Here is a 17,361-nt window from a genome sequence, read left to right as displayed (position 1 = left end):
TTTTGCATTTCCTTTGTATCCTAACAGATTTTAAGGTAGCCATGGGCAGACTGAAGTCCTTTAGACCGATTCAGCAGCTTATCTGCCCGTGTGTGGAGACCCCTGACGGGCCTACCCAATCAATATCTGGCCTGAAAATTGGGCAGGTTTGATTTTCCCATCATAGTGGGGACCACATCGGCTCATTGATGCTGTCCTCTGTCTGGCAGCTCCTATGCCGTAATTGTAACTCAATCATTTGGCCCTAGGGTCAAATTATCGAATTAGCATGATAATCCCCCACCCAAGGTAAGCATATCAGGGAAAGAGTTGCTCGTTTGGCAACCTCGCCAAATGAGCAAATCTCAGCTTGTATGGCGAGCTTTAGTCAGATTGGTCTGTTCTGCTGTAAAGGTGGCCATACACGTAAAGATCCGTTTGCCTGGTGAAGGTCACCAAGCGAGCGGTGACCTGGGGCCAAACAATCAAATTATAACGACTGTAATGTGCGCAGTCGGTCCGGGACCACATCAACAAGCTGATGTGGTCCCCAATCCAACTGGATTTTTTTAACCTGTCCGATCGATATCTGCCCGATTTCAGGCCAGATGTCAGTCAGTCATGCCCATCGTTGTTGCCCCTACACAGGCCGGCAGATACCGAATTGGTCCAAGGGACCGATATCGGCAGCTACAATTGGCCCATGTATGGCCACCTTAAGGCCAGTGACACATGAGGAGATAAGTCGCCACGCAATTAATCTCTTCTGAATGCTTTCCCACCAGTGGTAATGTACATTGCCAGCAGGAAAACATGCACCACTTGCCTCACAAGGAAACTTTGGGTGGCTTTGGAAAAGCTTAAGCAACACATGTTTTTCTATCAGTGGTTTATATTACAGCTGGCAGAAAAGCATTCAGAGGAGATAAGTCAGGAAAAGGTTAATCATGGGGCAACTAATTTCCTTGTGTCACTGGCCTAAATTTTATGGAATCCCACACGGGAAAACCACTTTATTAAGAGTCTACCATCCTATTGACTATTGATTAACAGTCATTAACACTTACGGCTGCCTTATGCCTCTTTATCTGTGTGCACCCTACCAAAAAGATCAAACATTAAAACCTGAGACATTCGCACATTAGAGGATATTTTTAGTTTGCAGGATCTATTAAGCAAACCATTTTTTACCTCCTGTATCTATCCATATTAGTGTGTAATTTCTATGTTTGATGCATGGGCATTTGCAGGAAAATTTCCAAAGGCGGGGAGGCAAAGTCATAAACCAAAAAATGGCCTGTATTTTGAGATTAAACCAGTATACAACACTTAGGTATTAAAGTAATAACAAGTCTGAGAGATGATTTGTAGGATATTAATTTATTGGCAAACTGTGTAATTAGGAGGCTGTTTATGTAGGGAGTATAAATAATGAACATGCACTATATATAACCTAATGATATGTCATATAATCTGGGAAGAAAGGTTCCATCCTTATGCTATAGCCCTGTAATTCAGAAGTCCAGGATGGTTCTCTACATGTATTCGATCCTTGAGAATGTATCCAATTTCCCTGCACTTACAGCACCAGCACATGAATGCATTTACTGGGCCGTTGCTAATTAAGCATATGCAAGTGCCCCAACATGAACAATCTCCCACAAAATACTACCGTTACCCCATCCAGAGTGCAGCCTCTGCTAGCCCACACCTCCAGAGAGGGATAGGTGCCATTTAAACTCCATTACAGCAACCTGGGGCACCTGTTCTTGCCTTTCTTGAGGAGTAAACTCCAAAGGGAAGGGGCCCACCCTTAGGATGCCCATGGATTGATTCATAGATTATACAGCCTTTATATTGTACAGCACTTCTGACACATAGTTACGGTATATTGTAAGTGCCAAATTGACACTGTATCACTGAACTATTTGCAGTACTGCATTAATGATTAGTAAAACACTGCACACTATATCAGCACAAGGTAAATAATGGTAGATAATAATTAGCTGTCCTTTTCATTCAGTGATTGTGGAACTCCAAGGCAAAATTTGACATGTAATTCAGAGGGAAGAAAAAAAAAATAGCTTTCAATCCCCCACCCCAAAGAATTCCATCATTCTGGATCAGAGGCCTCCCAAATGAAAACACTATTGGTTAGAGAGCAAGGTCAGTTCCCACAGGGCTTTGTAAGGAGGAATCCTAACTTTATTAATGGTCACATTCTGACCTTTTCCTTGCCCTTGCTATGAGGTGCACCATAGCTGTCAAAAGACTTTATTACATGCCTGGTCAGCACATGCTTTTCCATTGTATCCACAAACAGCAGTGCCCCAGGCTTTGCCATTCAAACTCATTTTAACTGTCAGTATGTTAACACTAAGAACAGTCACACCTATAAGAGTCTAAAGATTTATTTAAACTTTACTTTTAAATCAGAGCAAACGGTCGTGCTGATGGCATTCACCACTTACTTTAACCTTCAAAAAAAACGCTGTTACATTTAGTCACAGAGCTAAAGCAAACAAAATATAGCTTGGTTGTGTAAAGGTGGCCATACAAGGGCCGATTGTAGCTGCCAATATCAGTCACTTGGACCGATTCGGCAGCTAATCGGCCCGTGTAGGGGCAGCAACGATGGGCCTGCTGACCGATATCTGGCCTGATATTGATCAGGCAGGTTAAAAAATTTAGTTGGATCGGGGACCGCATCAGCTCGTTGATGCGGTCCCTGAACAGACTGCGCCTATTGCGGTCATTACAATTCGATTGTTTGGCCCCAGGGCCAAACGATCGAATTAGCCTAAATTTGCCCAATATCGGGCGAAGATCCGCTCGCTTGGTGACCTCGCCAAGTAAGTGGATCTTAACGTGTATGGCCACCTTAAGGCTACAGTCAGACAAGGCTGTTTCTTGGCCTGTCAACCTGTGGATAACCACAACCCAAGACACAGCCTGGCCACTCACATTCATGATGTGTCTCTGCACTGTTAGGGTAGAAGGGCAAATAAACTATAAAAAAATAACAAAGATCATCTGCAAAGTTGCTAAAAATAGGACATTCTATAACATAATAAAATTAACAAATATAAACCAACTCTCTAAAAAGGAAGTGGAAATGAAACCACGTCTGACTATAGCCTAAATGCTTCAATACAAAAACAGGAAGATTTTTTTCTGTATAACTGGAATCCTGCGGTCCATGTGTGGTCTTCCAAGGTATTTACGTGGTCTTCCAAGGTATTTACGTGGCCTCCCCTGTCTGACTTTGTAATCCACAGATTGTTGTGCATGACAGTTTTCATCAAACCCAAAAATGTCAGCTTATTTGCTCAATCCATTGGAAAGGATAGACAGCGCAGCTACACAGCAGTGATTAAGAAAGGTTATTTTTCCTTTACATTTTAATATGCTATATAGGATGTCCTGTTTTTAGCAAGGCTACCAAATTGCCCAGTTTAACCACCAACACACAGTCAACTTTAGGATGATTTGGCCCCCCTTTGATTTCACAGGCTAATGCCTTCCTAGATTTATTATTCTGAACTGCGCACAACCCATCCTGGGGGGGGGGGGTCAGTGAATGGAGACTTGCTTAGAGCAGCTTTATACAGGATGCACATTAAACAACAACAAGAAAAAGAAAACTCAGCATGACAGGACAATGTCCATAATGAGCAGCTTATAGTAATTTCCATTAATGGCTTTTTTGTTCCATTTCACAACTCTGTGTTAGCTGGGACAGTCCCAAATTTAAGCACCACAAAAGTGGATCTCTAGACAGAGACTGCCTTTTTTCACATGTTGGCTTGATTAAACCAGGTGTTTTACACATAGTGAGTTCAGTTCTTATGGATGGAAAAGTATTTTTAGGCACTTCTGACAAGGAGCCATGCATGCCAATAATCTTCATGTAATCAACTAGAACAGGGGTGTTAAATTAAATTACATAAGGGGGCTGAAATCTCTGGCCAACTGTGCAGCACCACGTTCAGACACAGTCACCATGGGCCACATAAAGCGGATTTGGCCCACGGGCCGTGTCTGACACATGTGATATAGAATAAAAGTAGCATAAAATAATGTATATTCTGCATTTCCTGCCCTGATATGTGAGGTCTGCAGGTTTTACTGCACCAGCTGAATTTATAATAATCGTGTGTATGGGTTAAACTGGATTAACTTAAGTGCTGGCTGATGCTCAGGCCATGCATGGAAACAAGCTTAAGGGTTTTTGTTTGTTTGTTTGTTTGTTTTAAAAAAAAAAAAAAAAAAAAAAAACCACAACATTTTGAGCCCAAGCAGATGCCTAGTTGTTTTGAGTTCATTTTTTTTTTTTTTGCAGGGGGTGGGGTTAGGGTTTCCTCAACAAATCTATAGGTCAGATAAAGGAACCTCCTGCCGTAGAAATTATATGACTGCTTTTGGATACAGGGCTTTAGCATCTTATGGGGAATAAGGGCATTTGTGCTGGCCTCCTGTCGCCAGTGTAAATATCCAATAGAAAAGTAAAGACACAAATACCTGAAGGTCTGTGGTGGGGTATCAATTTGATACTACCATACTACCTGTGTCTCCAGAGCACCGCAATAAGATTGGGAATACCCCACCACAGACCTTCAGGTATTTGTGCCTTTCCTTTTCTATTGCTTTTGGATATAGAACTGTAATTCATTTATAATACTGAGCAGGAAAACAGGTGACCAACCAAACAATATCAATTTTCCAGCATCCACAGTTGGCTTGCAGAGAGATTTCTGACTATTAGCATTATCCGTATTCTTTTTCTTGGTAATAATGTCCACAATACATAGTATTCTTTGGAAGAACTGCAACCTGAATTGCATTTAATTTATAGATGGTAAGCTCTTTTTGAACAGGGTCCTTTAGGATCTGTCAATACACTGCACTGGAGCTCTTGCCACCTTGCACAGCCCCACCAGATTGTTTCCTTCTTTTTTTTTTTATCTCCTTTTTGAAAGGCCCAACCAAAGGCCCCACATGAACCCTGACCCTGTACAAATGATTCCTGCCCAGTTCTGTAAGGGAACGTTCTGGCCAAAGATGTGTTTACAGTTCCTGCAGGTGAACCCTTAGGAATAACACCCGACAGTGCCAGCATCAGCAATAACGCATATGATTATTGGAACATGGAGTGCATTTAAGAAGAACACTTTATAGGGAAATGCTCTAAAGAGTTTATTGGGCCAACAGTGGACTAAAAACAGATAAAGAATACATCAAACAGCGTTTTCTGAACCTGCCCCCCTTCCCCTTAATCTGTGATGGCATTAATTGAGGTTACATATCAAACCACAATATGAGCTTTCCAAGTTTAACCCGTAGTAATCTGCTTGCATGGACATGTCTTTCCCTATGGACTGAACTATTATAAAAAACAGGATTTTTTTTATGTTTTTTTTTTTATATTTTGAAATTCCACATGGGGCTAGTCATATTCTTTATTTCCTGGGGTGCCACAGCCATGTGACCTGTGCTCTGATAAACTTTAGTCACATTTTACTGCTGAGCTTCAAGTTGGAGTGATATCAACCCCCCAGAAGCCAATAAGAAGAACAATGGGAAGGGAGCAAGATAGCAGCTCCCAGTAGATATCAGAATAGCACTCAATAGTAAGAAATCCAAGTCTAGCTTGGGACTCCTCCAGTTACATGGGAGTAGGAGAAACAATAGGTTACCTGAAAGCAGTTCTAATGTGTAGCGCTGGCTCCTTCTGAAAGCTCAGACTCAGGCACAATGCACTGAGATGGTGCCTACACACCAATATTACAGTTAAAAAATACATTTATTTGTTCAAGAATAACATTTTAAACGGCAGAGTGAATTATTTGCTATGTAAACTGCGTAATTTAGAAATAAAATATACACCATAAAAAAATGACAGAATACCTTTAACATTTGCCCGAGAAAAAACCCTATTAGCACAGCCTAATCAAAAGCATTGTATGAAAGCACGTGCAGCGATTAAATAAACAAAGGGTCTGCCCTGGTGAGAGGATACAACTAGCACTTGGCACAGTGTGAAAGAATTCCACTGCAAACTGCTGATACTTGTGAAACTAGAGGCTCGTGTGTAGCAGCGCCTGAATCTCTCCAGCTGGAGATGAACTACAAATCTTCCCATTGTCACTCAGGCTCGGCAGCAGCCACACATTGTACAGAAACTATAGCTAAAGCTGGCTATACACAGTGCCATATAGCCATTCCCAGCACTCTCTTTGCCGGACTACAGGCCAAATTCTTGAGTTCTCCAGATGTTGCAGAACTAAATTCTGACAACTGAATGTCTGTCGCTTTAATTTACAAAACACTTTGGACAAGTGTCCAAAAAATAGGCAAAAACCTTATACATACAAAGTGACTAGGCCTCCAGCCAAACATAATATACGGCAAAATGATCTGTCTGGCCACAGCACAACATGGCCCTCTACATGATTATATCATAAAGCTGTAAAGGTGGCCATGCATGGGCCAATAAAAGGTGTGAATGCAATTCCCACCGACTATGTATGGGGGCCCTTCCCCTGGCCCGTGTGACAAATATATGGCTGATATTCAGATATTGATTAGGCAGGTTTAAAGATTTCTGTCAGTGTAAAGACCACATTGGCTCATTGATGTTTTGGTCTTTATCCCAGAAAGCCTACATATAGGGGCCTAATGTACGAATCTAATCACAAAAGCTGATCATTTCTGATGATCACAAATGTCACCAAAATTCTTTTCATTTGAATACAAAAAATACGTACTTATCATCCTAAAGTTCCAAAATGTTCGTATTTAAACGATCGTTTGCGAATGGCGCAAAATTTTTGTATCCGAACAATAGTAAACAGCGGGAAAACCGCTGTCGGCCCAGTGCAGGCACACAGAGCAGTTTTCGGCACAAAATGCATAGTTGCACATTTTGGCACTGAAATCTACCGTATGTCTGCACATGACCTGATACAATGGCTCCAGGTGCAGACACAGGAAAAGGCTGATGCAAGCGCAGGGGCAGATTCTCAGTCTGCATCTATCCATAGCATTAGCCTTAAACAAGCGATTCTTTAACAGTATAAAACCAGCAAAACTGCCCAACTGGACAAATTAACTCATGTCTATGTGTTGTTAGCAGAATCACAGAACAAAAGCAAATAAACTGAATAGCTAACAATTCTCTCCCAGTAAAATAAATAAAGCACACCCCTGTGCACCGTATCACATCTAGTTTGCAAATAAAGCATTGTATTGATATTCTAGGCCACGGGCCTGAGCAGTTTGAGCACCCATTTATTTGCTCTGACCAGTATCCCCAAGTTATTTGCGCTAAACATAAAAACTGTGTGTTTAATCTAAAGAGCAGCAATACTGTATGAAGAATTTATGCTTATCAAACTAAAGCAAAAAGTAGCTTACTTAAATGTAGCTTGTTTAAATCATTAATGCCAAACTGCAGTATAAGTAGGCAGAGGGAGGACAAGGCCATTTGAAGCTGCTTTCCTCTACTTTTAGTGAGGATTTACTTATGCCAGCATGGTCATATGAGGCACTTGGCACAATATGGAGGAGTTGGCAGCTGAAAGGAAAGAGATTGCTCAAAGTTGATGAATTAATGTGTTCTGCTGCCTTACCCACAGCAGGATGCCAATCTAACCTTTGCCTTATTTCTGCCCTTATGGGAAGAAGTTAAAAGCAGCTTAGAGTTTTTTTCTCAGAGCCACAGTAGAAAGTTCTTTTGCTAGATAATACATGGATGAAAACCAGAAAAGAATGTACCAATATCAAATCATCCATTTCCACAAGCCAAAGTACTTTTTAACAGTATGCCGACCATTTAAAGAACCATTGCATAGTGAGAGTTTTTACAGATAAAAGGCAACATGAGGTCACACTTACATCAAAAGCCTCTTTCCGAAGTCCCTTGCTGCTCCTCAGCCAGCTCCGGCTAAGTTCACTCAGTTCAGGTATAGGCTGCACCTTCAGTCGCACTGTATCCCCAGACTGGCGGATCATCTCTACAATTTCATCACGAGATTTATTTTCCACATTACGACCATTAATTTCCACCAAGCGATCTCCTGGCACCAACCCCAAGGCCAGGTCTTTAGTTCCAGCACCAGGCTCTGCAAAGTGAACTACCCTCCTGTACACCTGTCCATCAGGTGCCCTGTCTAGCATGGTTGTCCTCCGTAGTGAGAAGCCAAAGTCACCAGTGTTTCTCCTTTGGAGCTCCAGTTCCCTAGGCACCGGCGCCAGTGGTGGAAGTACTGAAGGCAATCTTAGATCTGCTGGGAATGCCTTCCCCACAACTTCTGGGATTCTGACCACATTCTGAGTATTGCCCATGGTTACCTGGGCTGAAGCTACAATGTGCTGGGAGAGCTGTGCTTCAAATGCTCTGACCTCTATCTGTGGGGAAGGAGCAGCAGAGTTCTCTGAAGGAGTAGAGGTTTCAGACAGACTTTCATCTTTACTCTTTTGTGAGAAAGAGAATCTCTTGACCATCTGTGCCATCCCAGAACCCTGCTTGGCAAGAGAGCCAAACTTGGCAGCCCGCTGGAGGACAGTACCTTTGAAGTTCTCTTCTGTTTTCAAGTCATCGCTGGAACTTGCAGTGCTCAGGTGCTCGGAATCATAAATAGCGCTACCCCTGTTACTGATATTATCTGACTCAATGTCGGTGAGATTGAGCTCAGAGCTGCTAGCTACTTTGATGGGTATAGGATTGGAAATCTCTAGCTTGGTCTTTGAGTCCCTCTTAGAAGAACGGTTCAGATTAAAAAAGCCCCTTCTCAGGCTCATCTCCTCCAAGCTTTTTAGCTCAGCTGCAGACATCCTTTCTTTCTTTTCCTTTTTCTTGTCTTTCCGAGAGCCATCTTTCTCCTTCTCCTTTTTCATCAAGTGGAACATTTTCAAATGTTTTAAAAACACGCTCTCCACAATAACAGCCAGAAAAGCTCAATGATTTCTACTTGTGTTCCTTCGTCCAACTGATAAAATATCCCACTGTAAAATGGAAAGGGAGAACAAATGAGAATCCAAATGACTTCACCACTTGTCACATACATACTCAGAGATAAAGGCAGTTTGAAACAATAGTACAGTATTGTGTCTGCTGCTTCCTGGGATAACAATACTCTCAGGGGTATCATACAGGCAAATCATTTAATTAATGGCTATTTACTGTCACAAATAATCTGATTTCATATCCTTATATAGTTTTATAATGCAATACATTTGTTTACTCTGAGCATAAAATAGATTAGACTGTTTAGCTCATTGTTCAAATCAGCCATACTGTCTCCAAGTAGCAACAGTGATTCCAAAGAATCACCCAACCCTCTCAACCCCCCCCCTCCCGCCGCCGCCGCCGCCTCCTCCTCCTCCTCCTCCTCCTCCTCCTCCTCCTCCTCCTCCTCCTCTTTCCATTCACTTGACAGCACCAGTACTTCTAAAGGTGACAATAAACTGAAGGTGGCTATACACTGAAAGATCTACTTGTTTGGTAAAGTTGTCAAACAGGAAAATCTTACACCCACCTTGAGGCAGGCGATATCGGATTGATCTGATTGTTTGTCCCTGGGCCTAATGATCAGATCACATTGCCAGGATTGTTGTGACGAGAACCACATTAATGCACCAATGCACTTCTCGTCCCAATGGGGCATTAAAACTTTGCCGAGTGACACCTGCCTAATTTTCAGCTAGATGTGGGTTGGGTAGGCCCATTTGGGGGCCCCATAAATAGGCCGATAAACTGCTGACTCAGACCATCAGCAGCTTTTATCAGCCCATGTATGGCTACCTAAAGAAACAGCAACACCAAAAAATGATAATTATAGTAATTCAAATATAATCTACTATTGCCCTGCACTGGTAAAAGTTGTTTGCTTTAGACTACTATAGGTTGTAGAAAAAAAAAAAAGCTGCTGTATAGCCACATGGGCAGCCACTCAAGCTGGAAAAAAGGCACAGGTTACATAGCAGACAAAAGATAAGATACATAGATTCCCATTGTATTCTACAGTGCTTATCTGTTATCTGCTATGTAACCTGTGACTTTTCTCCTTTTTCAATTTGAATAGCTGCCCCCATAGCTACACAGCAGCTTTGTTTATATAAAACTACAGCAGGGTTTCTAAAGCAAAGACAAAACTTACCAGTACAGAGCAATAGTACATAATATATTAATTACTTTCACACATTTTCATTTTTTTGCCTTCCTGTTCCTTTAAAGGGAATTCAATCTGCCCAAAACCTGTCATAGTGACAGAAAGGAATATGATACACATTACTGCGCAAGCTTGGCAGTGTTTGACCAGAAAATATGTGTTTTCTGGGTAAAATTTATCCACTCCCCATACACAAAGTTACAGGAGGATCCCATTCATTCCTTTTATTTTGCATATGGAAGGCCTTTTCCACGTTGGTAGAGAAACTCAACCACTGTCTTTAACCATGAGTATGCGAATACATATACATTTGCACCAAAATCTGCCCCATGTGCAATGGCCGGTAGATTGTGATTATGACTGCCAGTGCCCACAGGAATGCAGTGGATCAGCAATTTTTTTTTTTTTTATTTTACCATCAGCATAAGCCCAAATAAGTGGAATAAAGTGAGGTCCTTGATAGGCACTGGGTTGGTTGGTGGACACTTTTTACCAAAATGCTCCGCCACTTAATGCCCCTAAAAGGCTGCAATACTGGAACTGGCTGCTGCTTCAAAGAATTTTGTGCTCGCTTCTCAAATAGGCACCATCTCTGCTGACATGGCCAGTTGGGCCCAGGGGCCCTTGTGGTCATATTCTCTGGTTGGGCTGAGGTGACACAGGCTGACACTGGAACAGACAGCACCTTTGCAGTCCAATGCTAGCAATATAAGATTTATTATATATATTCACATTCATGACTAACTATTTAAAAGAATTAAATAATTCCAACCATTGTAATGAAGTCGGTGTCACTTATTATTATGTGATAATATATATATTTATAATATAGTAATTATTTGACAGATTAAGGGTTTTGAAAAGGGGGTTTATAGTTAGTGGCAAGATCAAGGGGGCTTACTCATCGTAACAGAACATATTTTGCTTTTCACAATAGAAACAGGTAGGAATGTATTTCTGGGAGCCTTTATTCCTTTGTTTTAATAGTGTTTCATTGCATGACTGTTCCAATGGTATTTCTTTGACAAGGTAGATAACTGTATGAACTTCCCCCTTTACTTTAGAAGGCATGTCACAACAATGAAACAGTAGAGAAGTGCTACAGACACGTCGATTCCTTACAAATACAGTGGCAGAAGGGAAAACAGCATTGACACTGCCATATATCTAAAAAACAAGCCAACTTGAATATATTGTTACAACATGCCCTTTCAAAAAAACTTGCATTCAAAAATGACACAAAAGGGGGGAAAAAACAACTTTCAATGTTTTCTGCCAGGTGGCAACAGCAATATTACCACCCCTATATTCCAAAAAACTTAAATGACATGTTTAGAGAGCCACTTAAGACTCCTGGTATCACTAATTTCACATGAAACAGTTGAGCAGCAGACCTGTCCCCCGCTAATGCATTGATTACATCCTACATCACTGTTCTTCCCAATTTGTATGCAGTCTATATGATTTATACCCATCTATTGTACAGCATTGTAGAATATGTAGATGCTATATTAACATTAAAAATCTCTGTAATTAATCCCCTGTTTTGTTATACACATGTACCCGATAAGCACAGTTGGCCCTATAGATTTTGTAATGCAGCCTCCACCATTAAGGAGTATAAGCAGCAAACTATACTACAGCTCTTGCTTTTAAATGTTAATGGAGCCTTTTTTATTTTTATAGCTCTTGAATTACTGCTAACTGTGGTACTGATCATCACAACCCTTTTGCAACCTGTTTACTTAAATGTGTTGGGGGAGTGATGAGGGTGTCAGAAATCTCTCCAAACCCAACCCTAAAATGCTACTTTTCAACCAGCAACCAACCCAGCCTGAAATCCCCTCTTTTTAATAACCCTTCCCAACTATCCCAAGATGGCTCAGATACAAGTGGCATCAGGCACCATAGGGAAAGGGTCAGAACTATTACACCACCAAAGCAGAGGGGCCCTGCTTGAAGTGTGACATGCCACCCAGCTGGGGGCTCAGTGTCTTGGCCTAATAGTCATAGGTCCATAAGGATTTGGGTTGACCTGCTTATGATTACACTATGACCCTTATGCCCCTGTCACAGGTCACAATGTTACTTTATGCAAAGATCCATGTCTGACATAAACAAGACTGTGAAAGGTGAACCTCTATACAAAACATTGAGACAACAATGGTACACAAAAAGTGAAGAGGGGTATTAAAAGGGTGATCACTTGTGTCACTGTGTCCAAGATTGTAGGAAGCCCAACATTTTATAATAAATGTTTCTACAAGGATCTCCGTCACAAATGTGACACATTATAAAAATAGCAAGTATAAAAGAAGGAAAGGCCTGATGGTGCAGTCACACTCCTTGCCAGACATGTAGGAACAGCAGTACTTATCAAAGGAGGTTTCCTGACACAGCTACTATTTGTTCAGCCCCACCATGACATCAAACATGGGACAAACCAAAAGAATCTAATTAAACCACTTACACGTGATTTTAATGATGATCTAATAAAGCTGTTAAACTCCTTTCCAGATTTGTTTTGCATTAAAATTGTAACGCTCTAATACTACTTTCGGCTCTCCAAATGGCACGCGATGTAGCCCAAGGTTCACCCTTTCACTGCTGTATTTTTTAGGGGGGGGGACTTAAAGGGGTGGTACACCATTTGGTATGTTCTAGAATGGCCAATTCTGTTAGACTTCATTATTTATTATTTATAGTTTAACTGTTTGCCTCCTTCTTCTGACTTTTTCCAGCTTTCAAATGGGGGTCACTGACCCTGGCAGCCAAAACCGATTGCTCTGTGAGGCTACAACTTAGGTCCTCTCCTGTTGAGATCCTGAGATCAGTCTCTCATTCAAACAACTCTGGTTGCTAAGGTAATTTGGTTCCTAGCAACCAGAAACTCCAAAGCTGCTTAACAAAAACTGAAATAACAAAAACTACAAAAAAAAAAAATGAAGACCAATTGCAAATTGTCTAAGAATATTACTCTCTAGATCATACTAAACATTAACTCAAAGATGAACAACCCCTTTAAACACTATAGACATAACCTACCTATATTCTACAATGAATATCACTATTCCATACACACACCAAAAACCTTGTTTCATACAATATCAGTGCGTGTATGGACAACTTTAGACTCACCAGCCAAGCAACAGGCTGCATGCAATGCAGGGCTCCATACATATATCCCATACTTCCCATACTGACATACATCAGCTTCCCATACAGCTTCCAGTGACTTCCTAAGAACACATACAGTAGCTCACTTTCTGAATACCTATCTGCTACAAGTCATAGACAATGATATTTCGAGACATTGGTCTTCATTTTTTGTTTTTGAATTTTCATAGGTTTTGAATAATTTAGATTTTTGTTCAGCAGCTATATAATTTAGAATTTCAGCAGCTAACTGGTTGAAAGGATAAAAATTTACTCCAGCAACCATGCAGTGACTGTATTTTGACTCTCTCCTGTTCATTTTCCAGCCTTTCTTATTCATCTTTCAAAGAATAATAAAAAGGAACAATATTAATAAAACCTACAAGAGGGTTTTGGCTGACAGGGTCAGTGACCCCCATCTGAAATGTGGAAAGCAGCAGAAGGCAAATAACTTGAAAATTGAGAAAAAAAATGACAAAAAATTGAAAAGTTGCTACAATATATTAAAAAAAAACAAAAAAAAAACTAAAAGTTATATTTTGGGTGAACTTCCCTTCTCATTTAAAATAAAGGGTTGACAGGCGTCTATTTAAATAAAACAAGTCAATTTTCTAACTGCAGACACCTCCAACTGCAGCAAACACATGGAAACTTAAATTCCACTTTAATTCAGAAAAGAAAGAAAAATACAGCCCAGCTTCATTTAGTTATACGGATTCACCATCTACTCAACAACGTTTATATTACATTAGGCCTCTGCCCTAGGGCCAGACAATCGAATTAGTTCAATATCGCCCACTTACGGTGACTTGGCAACTTCCCAAAAGAGTTGATCTTATAGTGGATGGCCACCTTTAGACCAAAGGACACCCTGCAGGCACCAATGCTCTGCCACTTGCACTTTTAGTAGAACTGTATGTAATTAGACTGCCAATATGCACCAAACCTGGACTGTATTCACCACAGGGCCAGAACTTACATATTGATTAGCAATAGAAAATGGACACAAAACATATAGAACATGAAATATTAAGCATTGGGGTCACAGTATTTATCTTAATTCAACAGCAAAGAATTCACAAGCAGCTGGGCAGATAAAAGGCATCATCCGAAAAGTTAACTTGGAAGTGCATCTAACATATATACTGATGCAGGTATGGGACCTGTTGTCCAAAATCCTTGGGATGCAGTGTTTTCCAGATAAGGGGGCTTTCTGTATTTTGGAGCTCTATAACAAAAAACTAAATAAACCCACCAGGGCTACTTTGCCTCCAAAAAGCTTTAATTTTATAATAATGCAGTACCTAGTACTTTTATAATAGAGAAAAAGTTTAATTATTTTTCATTTTAAAATTAAGTCTATGAAAAATGGGCTTCAATTAATCCAAAGCTTTCTAGAGAATGGGTTTCCGGACAATGGATCCCAAAACTGTATAGTGAAGTTTGCCGATGGGTCTACTGTGGTCTCATTTGCCCACCCTGGAGTCAGCAGTGAAAAAGAAACAAACAGCAGTGTTGTTCAGTAGAAAAGGTGTTACCAACACATACAAACAGCAAATATTTGAGCAAAGCAATTGCTACTTACTCAGCAGCCCTGCCGCAATGTTACATTCCTGCCCAGCACACCTAGGAAATGCCAGAGGGTGTAAGGAGGGTGGCAAATGAGAGATAAGAGCCGACCTTTGATTCCCCAAACCTGTGCAGACATTCACTGTAGTCAATTGAGCTTTCAACAAGACCACCAAGTGGGCTTTGTTTCCAAGCAAACCCCACCCACAGTCACAGCTCCTGAATGTTCCAGTTTGTAAAAAGGGGCTATCTAGTGATTGTATTTGCATATGTAATAATAGGCACTACCCCCTCCTAATGTAAACCCTTCCTTAACCCAACGAGTGCCGGAAAAAAGCTACAGCCTTATACCAGCAGTTAAACATGGGGTCTCTGTCGGCTGAGTGTGTTTATTATTTTTGTGCAGAACTTAAAACCTCTCTGAATTATTCATGGAAGGAGACAGGCAGCTTGTTCCTAACAAAGCAGCCGGCACAGAAGGTCTGCACTCATAGTAATAGGCCTGTCAGTTCCAGAAAAGCAAGCCTTGCCAGAGAAAGGGACAGCAGCTAAAACTGAAAGCAGATGCGCTGGGCAGACAAGCCTATCCTCCGTCACAGCGCCACTCACGCACACTAACAAAAGAGACCAGCAACATTACTGAAAAACCCATCAAACCTGTAAACCTATTACCTATTAGATGGAACTAAATTATAATGCAAGATTAAAGGTTAATATGGAGATCCAAATGATATAGAAAGAATTTTCTATGCACAATGTCATATTCCTGTACACAGGAGGCACAGCTCAGCTCAGTTCAAATTAAAGACAAAACTGTTTCTAGCGAAACTTAATTTCCTCTTTAAAAAGTCAAAGATACAATGTCAAAAAATAGTTTTGCTAGATGGCACACTGTACGGCTGCTAGCACATGGATCATGTCCTTAAATTGAGTTGAATGCAAAAATGCCTGGCAGTGCCAATGCTCTGGAGAATATTTTGAGCTGTAAAGCATCAGTACTGACTGGCGTTCTATTTGACCAAGAGGTGGCAGGGGCAATTCAAGCTACCTATGTGTTAACAAAAAGCAGCAGGGGGTTGCACCTACCTCAGGCTACCTGCCACAGTAGAAATGTAGCCTGCGGCCATGCATGGTATTGGTTCAATCTGAACACAGGCTGAAGGATCAGGCTGCACAGAAACACTGTGTTCCACCAATGTAAGGCTCATGGTACACTTGCCACTGCATGTAAGACTTTTCTCAGGGACCACTGTGACCAATACACCCTCAAGCACCGGCAGACAATTCCCAATTACTTGGGTTAATCCCCCCAATGAATATATAATTGCCTACCTCAGACCCCAGGCTGTTGCACCACTTCACTGAGAAAAAAGTAACAGGCCCAGGCTACTTAATTCAATTCACTAACCCTTTTGTTCTGGGTTGGCTATTAAGGGAAATGGCACAAAAATGACTTTCAGAACAACATATCATCTGACCCATGAGTGAACCGGCAGGTTTATTTAGACCTTTGTGAGATTAAGAAAGTTATGAACTGGCTGTGTTTGTATAAATATTGTTTAAAAAAAATAAATAAATCCTTTACGTGCAAAGCCAGGATCAGTCACACCCAAGATTTTCAGGTCATGGGCAAAGCTCACAATATACCTGTCAGTAGGTAGGGAGGTAGTAAGGTATGGCCAGAATAGGTGGGAGGTGTTTTTGAACTTACAGGCAATAGAGATAAATGATTCAAATGACACAAAACCATAATGTATTTAAACCCTGTTGCATCTGCCAGTCCCAAGCACAGGAAATCATTGTTTGGGGGGATTTAAGGGCTATGGTACACAGAGATTGCGTTCAGGAGTAATCACACCCAATGTAAAGCAAAAGGCATTTTGGAGATTTGTCATCCGTTGTAGTGCAGGTTTAAGCTGGCCATACACGCACCGATAAGATCGTACGAAACCTCGTTTCGTAAGATATTCGGTGCGTGTATTGCAACTCGGCGAGGCGACCGATATCGCAGACGGCTGCTGATATCGGTCGATGCGCCGATCGGGCGGGTTAAAAGATTTTGATCGGGCGCCATTTGAAGGAGCCTGAGCAAAATCTACCTTCAGGGCTGAATCAGCAGAAGGAGGTAGAATTTCTATTGTTTCTACCTCCATATCTGACGATTCAGCCCTGAATGTTAGTGATTGACTGATGGTCGCACGAAAGATCGAAAATCGCCACATGTGTGGCCAGCTTTACAGTGGAAGACAAATCTCAAAGTGGGTCTTTCCCCTAAAGAAATAGTATGCCTTCTTGTTCATCAGAAGCTCACCTTGTGGCTTTCACTCACCATGCACTATGGACAGTAATAAGTTTTGGGATCAAGTGACTTCAAAAATCTTCATATCTGCCAATACACATATATGCCAGTTTATACTGCAGCAGCAGTATGCTGTCAATGTGATCTTACATGTAAAACACTACTAATTACAAGCAGTGCTATAAT

General features: G+C 41.1%; 2 protein-coding genes and 1 pseudogene across 2 annotated transcripts in view; 1 reads left to right on the top strand and 2 right to left on the bottom strand.

The window, feature by feature from the left end:
* The window catches only part of LOC100492388, a 262,674-nt pseudogene that overhangs the window by 179,594 nt on the left and 65,719 nt on the right, over positions 1 to 17,361 (bottom strand).
* The window catches only part of LOC100038306 (uncharacterized loc100038306), a 68,786-nt gene that overhangs the window by 22,990 nt on the left and 28,435 nt on the right, over positions 1 to 17,361 (top strand). The gene's annotated exons all lie outside the window — the stretch shown is intronic.
* myo18a (myosin XVIIIA) overlaps positions 1 to 17,361 on the bottom strand; it is a 56,914-nt gene that overhangs the window by 28,445 nt on the left and 11,108 nt on the right. Inside the window, 1 exon segment of the mRNA NM_001016030.2 lies at positions 7,876 to 8,985. Coding sequence (NP_001016030.1) covers positions 7,876 to 8,889 — 1,014 coding nt within the window. The 5' untranslated portion in view covers positions 8,890 to 8,985.

This window comes from Xenopus tropicalis, chromosome 2 (genome assembly GCF_000004195.4).
Source record: "Xenopus tropicalis strain Nigerian chromosome 2, UCB_Xtro_10.0, whole genome shotgun sequence".
NCBI classification, from domain to species: domain Eukaryota; kingdom Metazoa; phylum Chordata; class Amphibia; order Anura; family Pipidae; genus Xenopus; species Xenopus tropicalis.
Note: the sequence above shows the minus strand (reverse complement) of the source record. Positions and strands in the feature narration are given on the sequence as shown.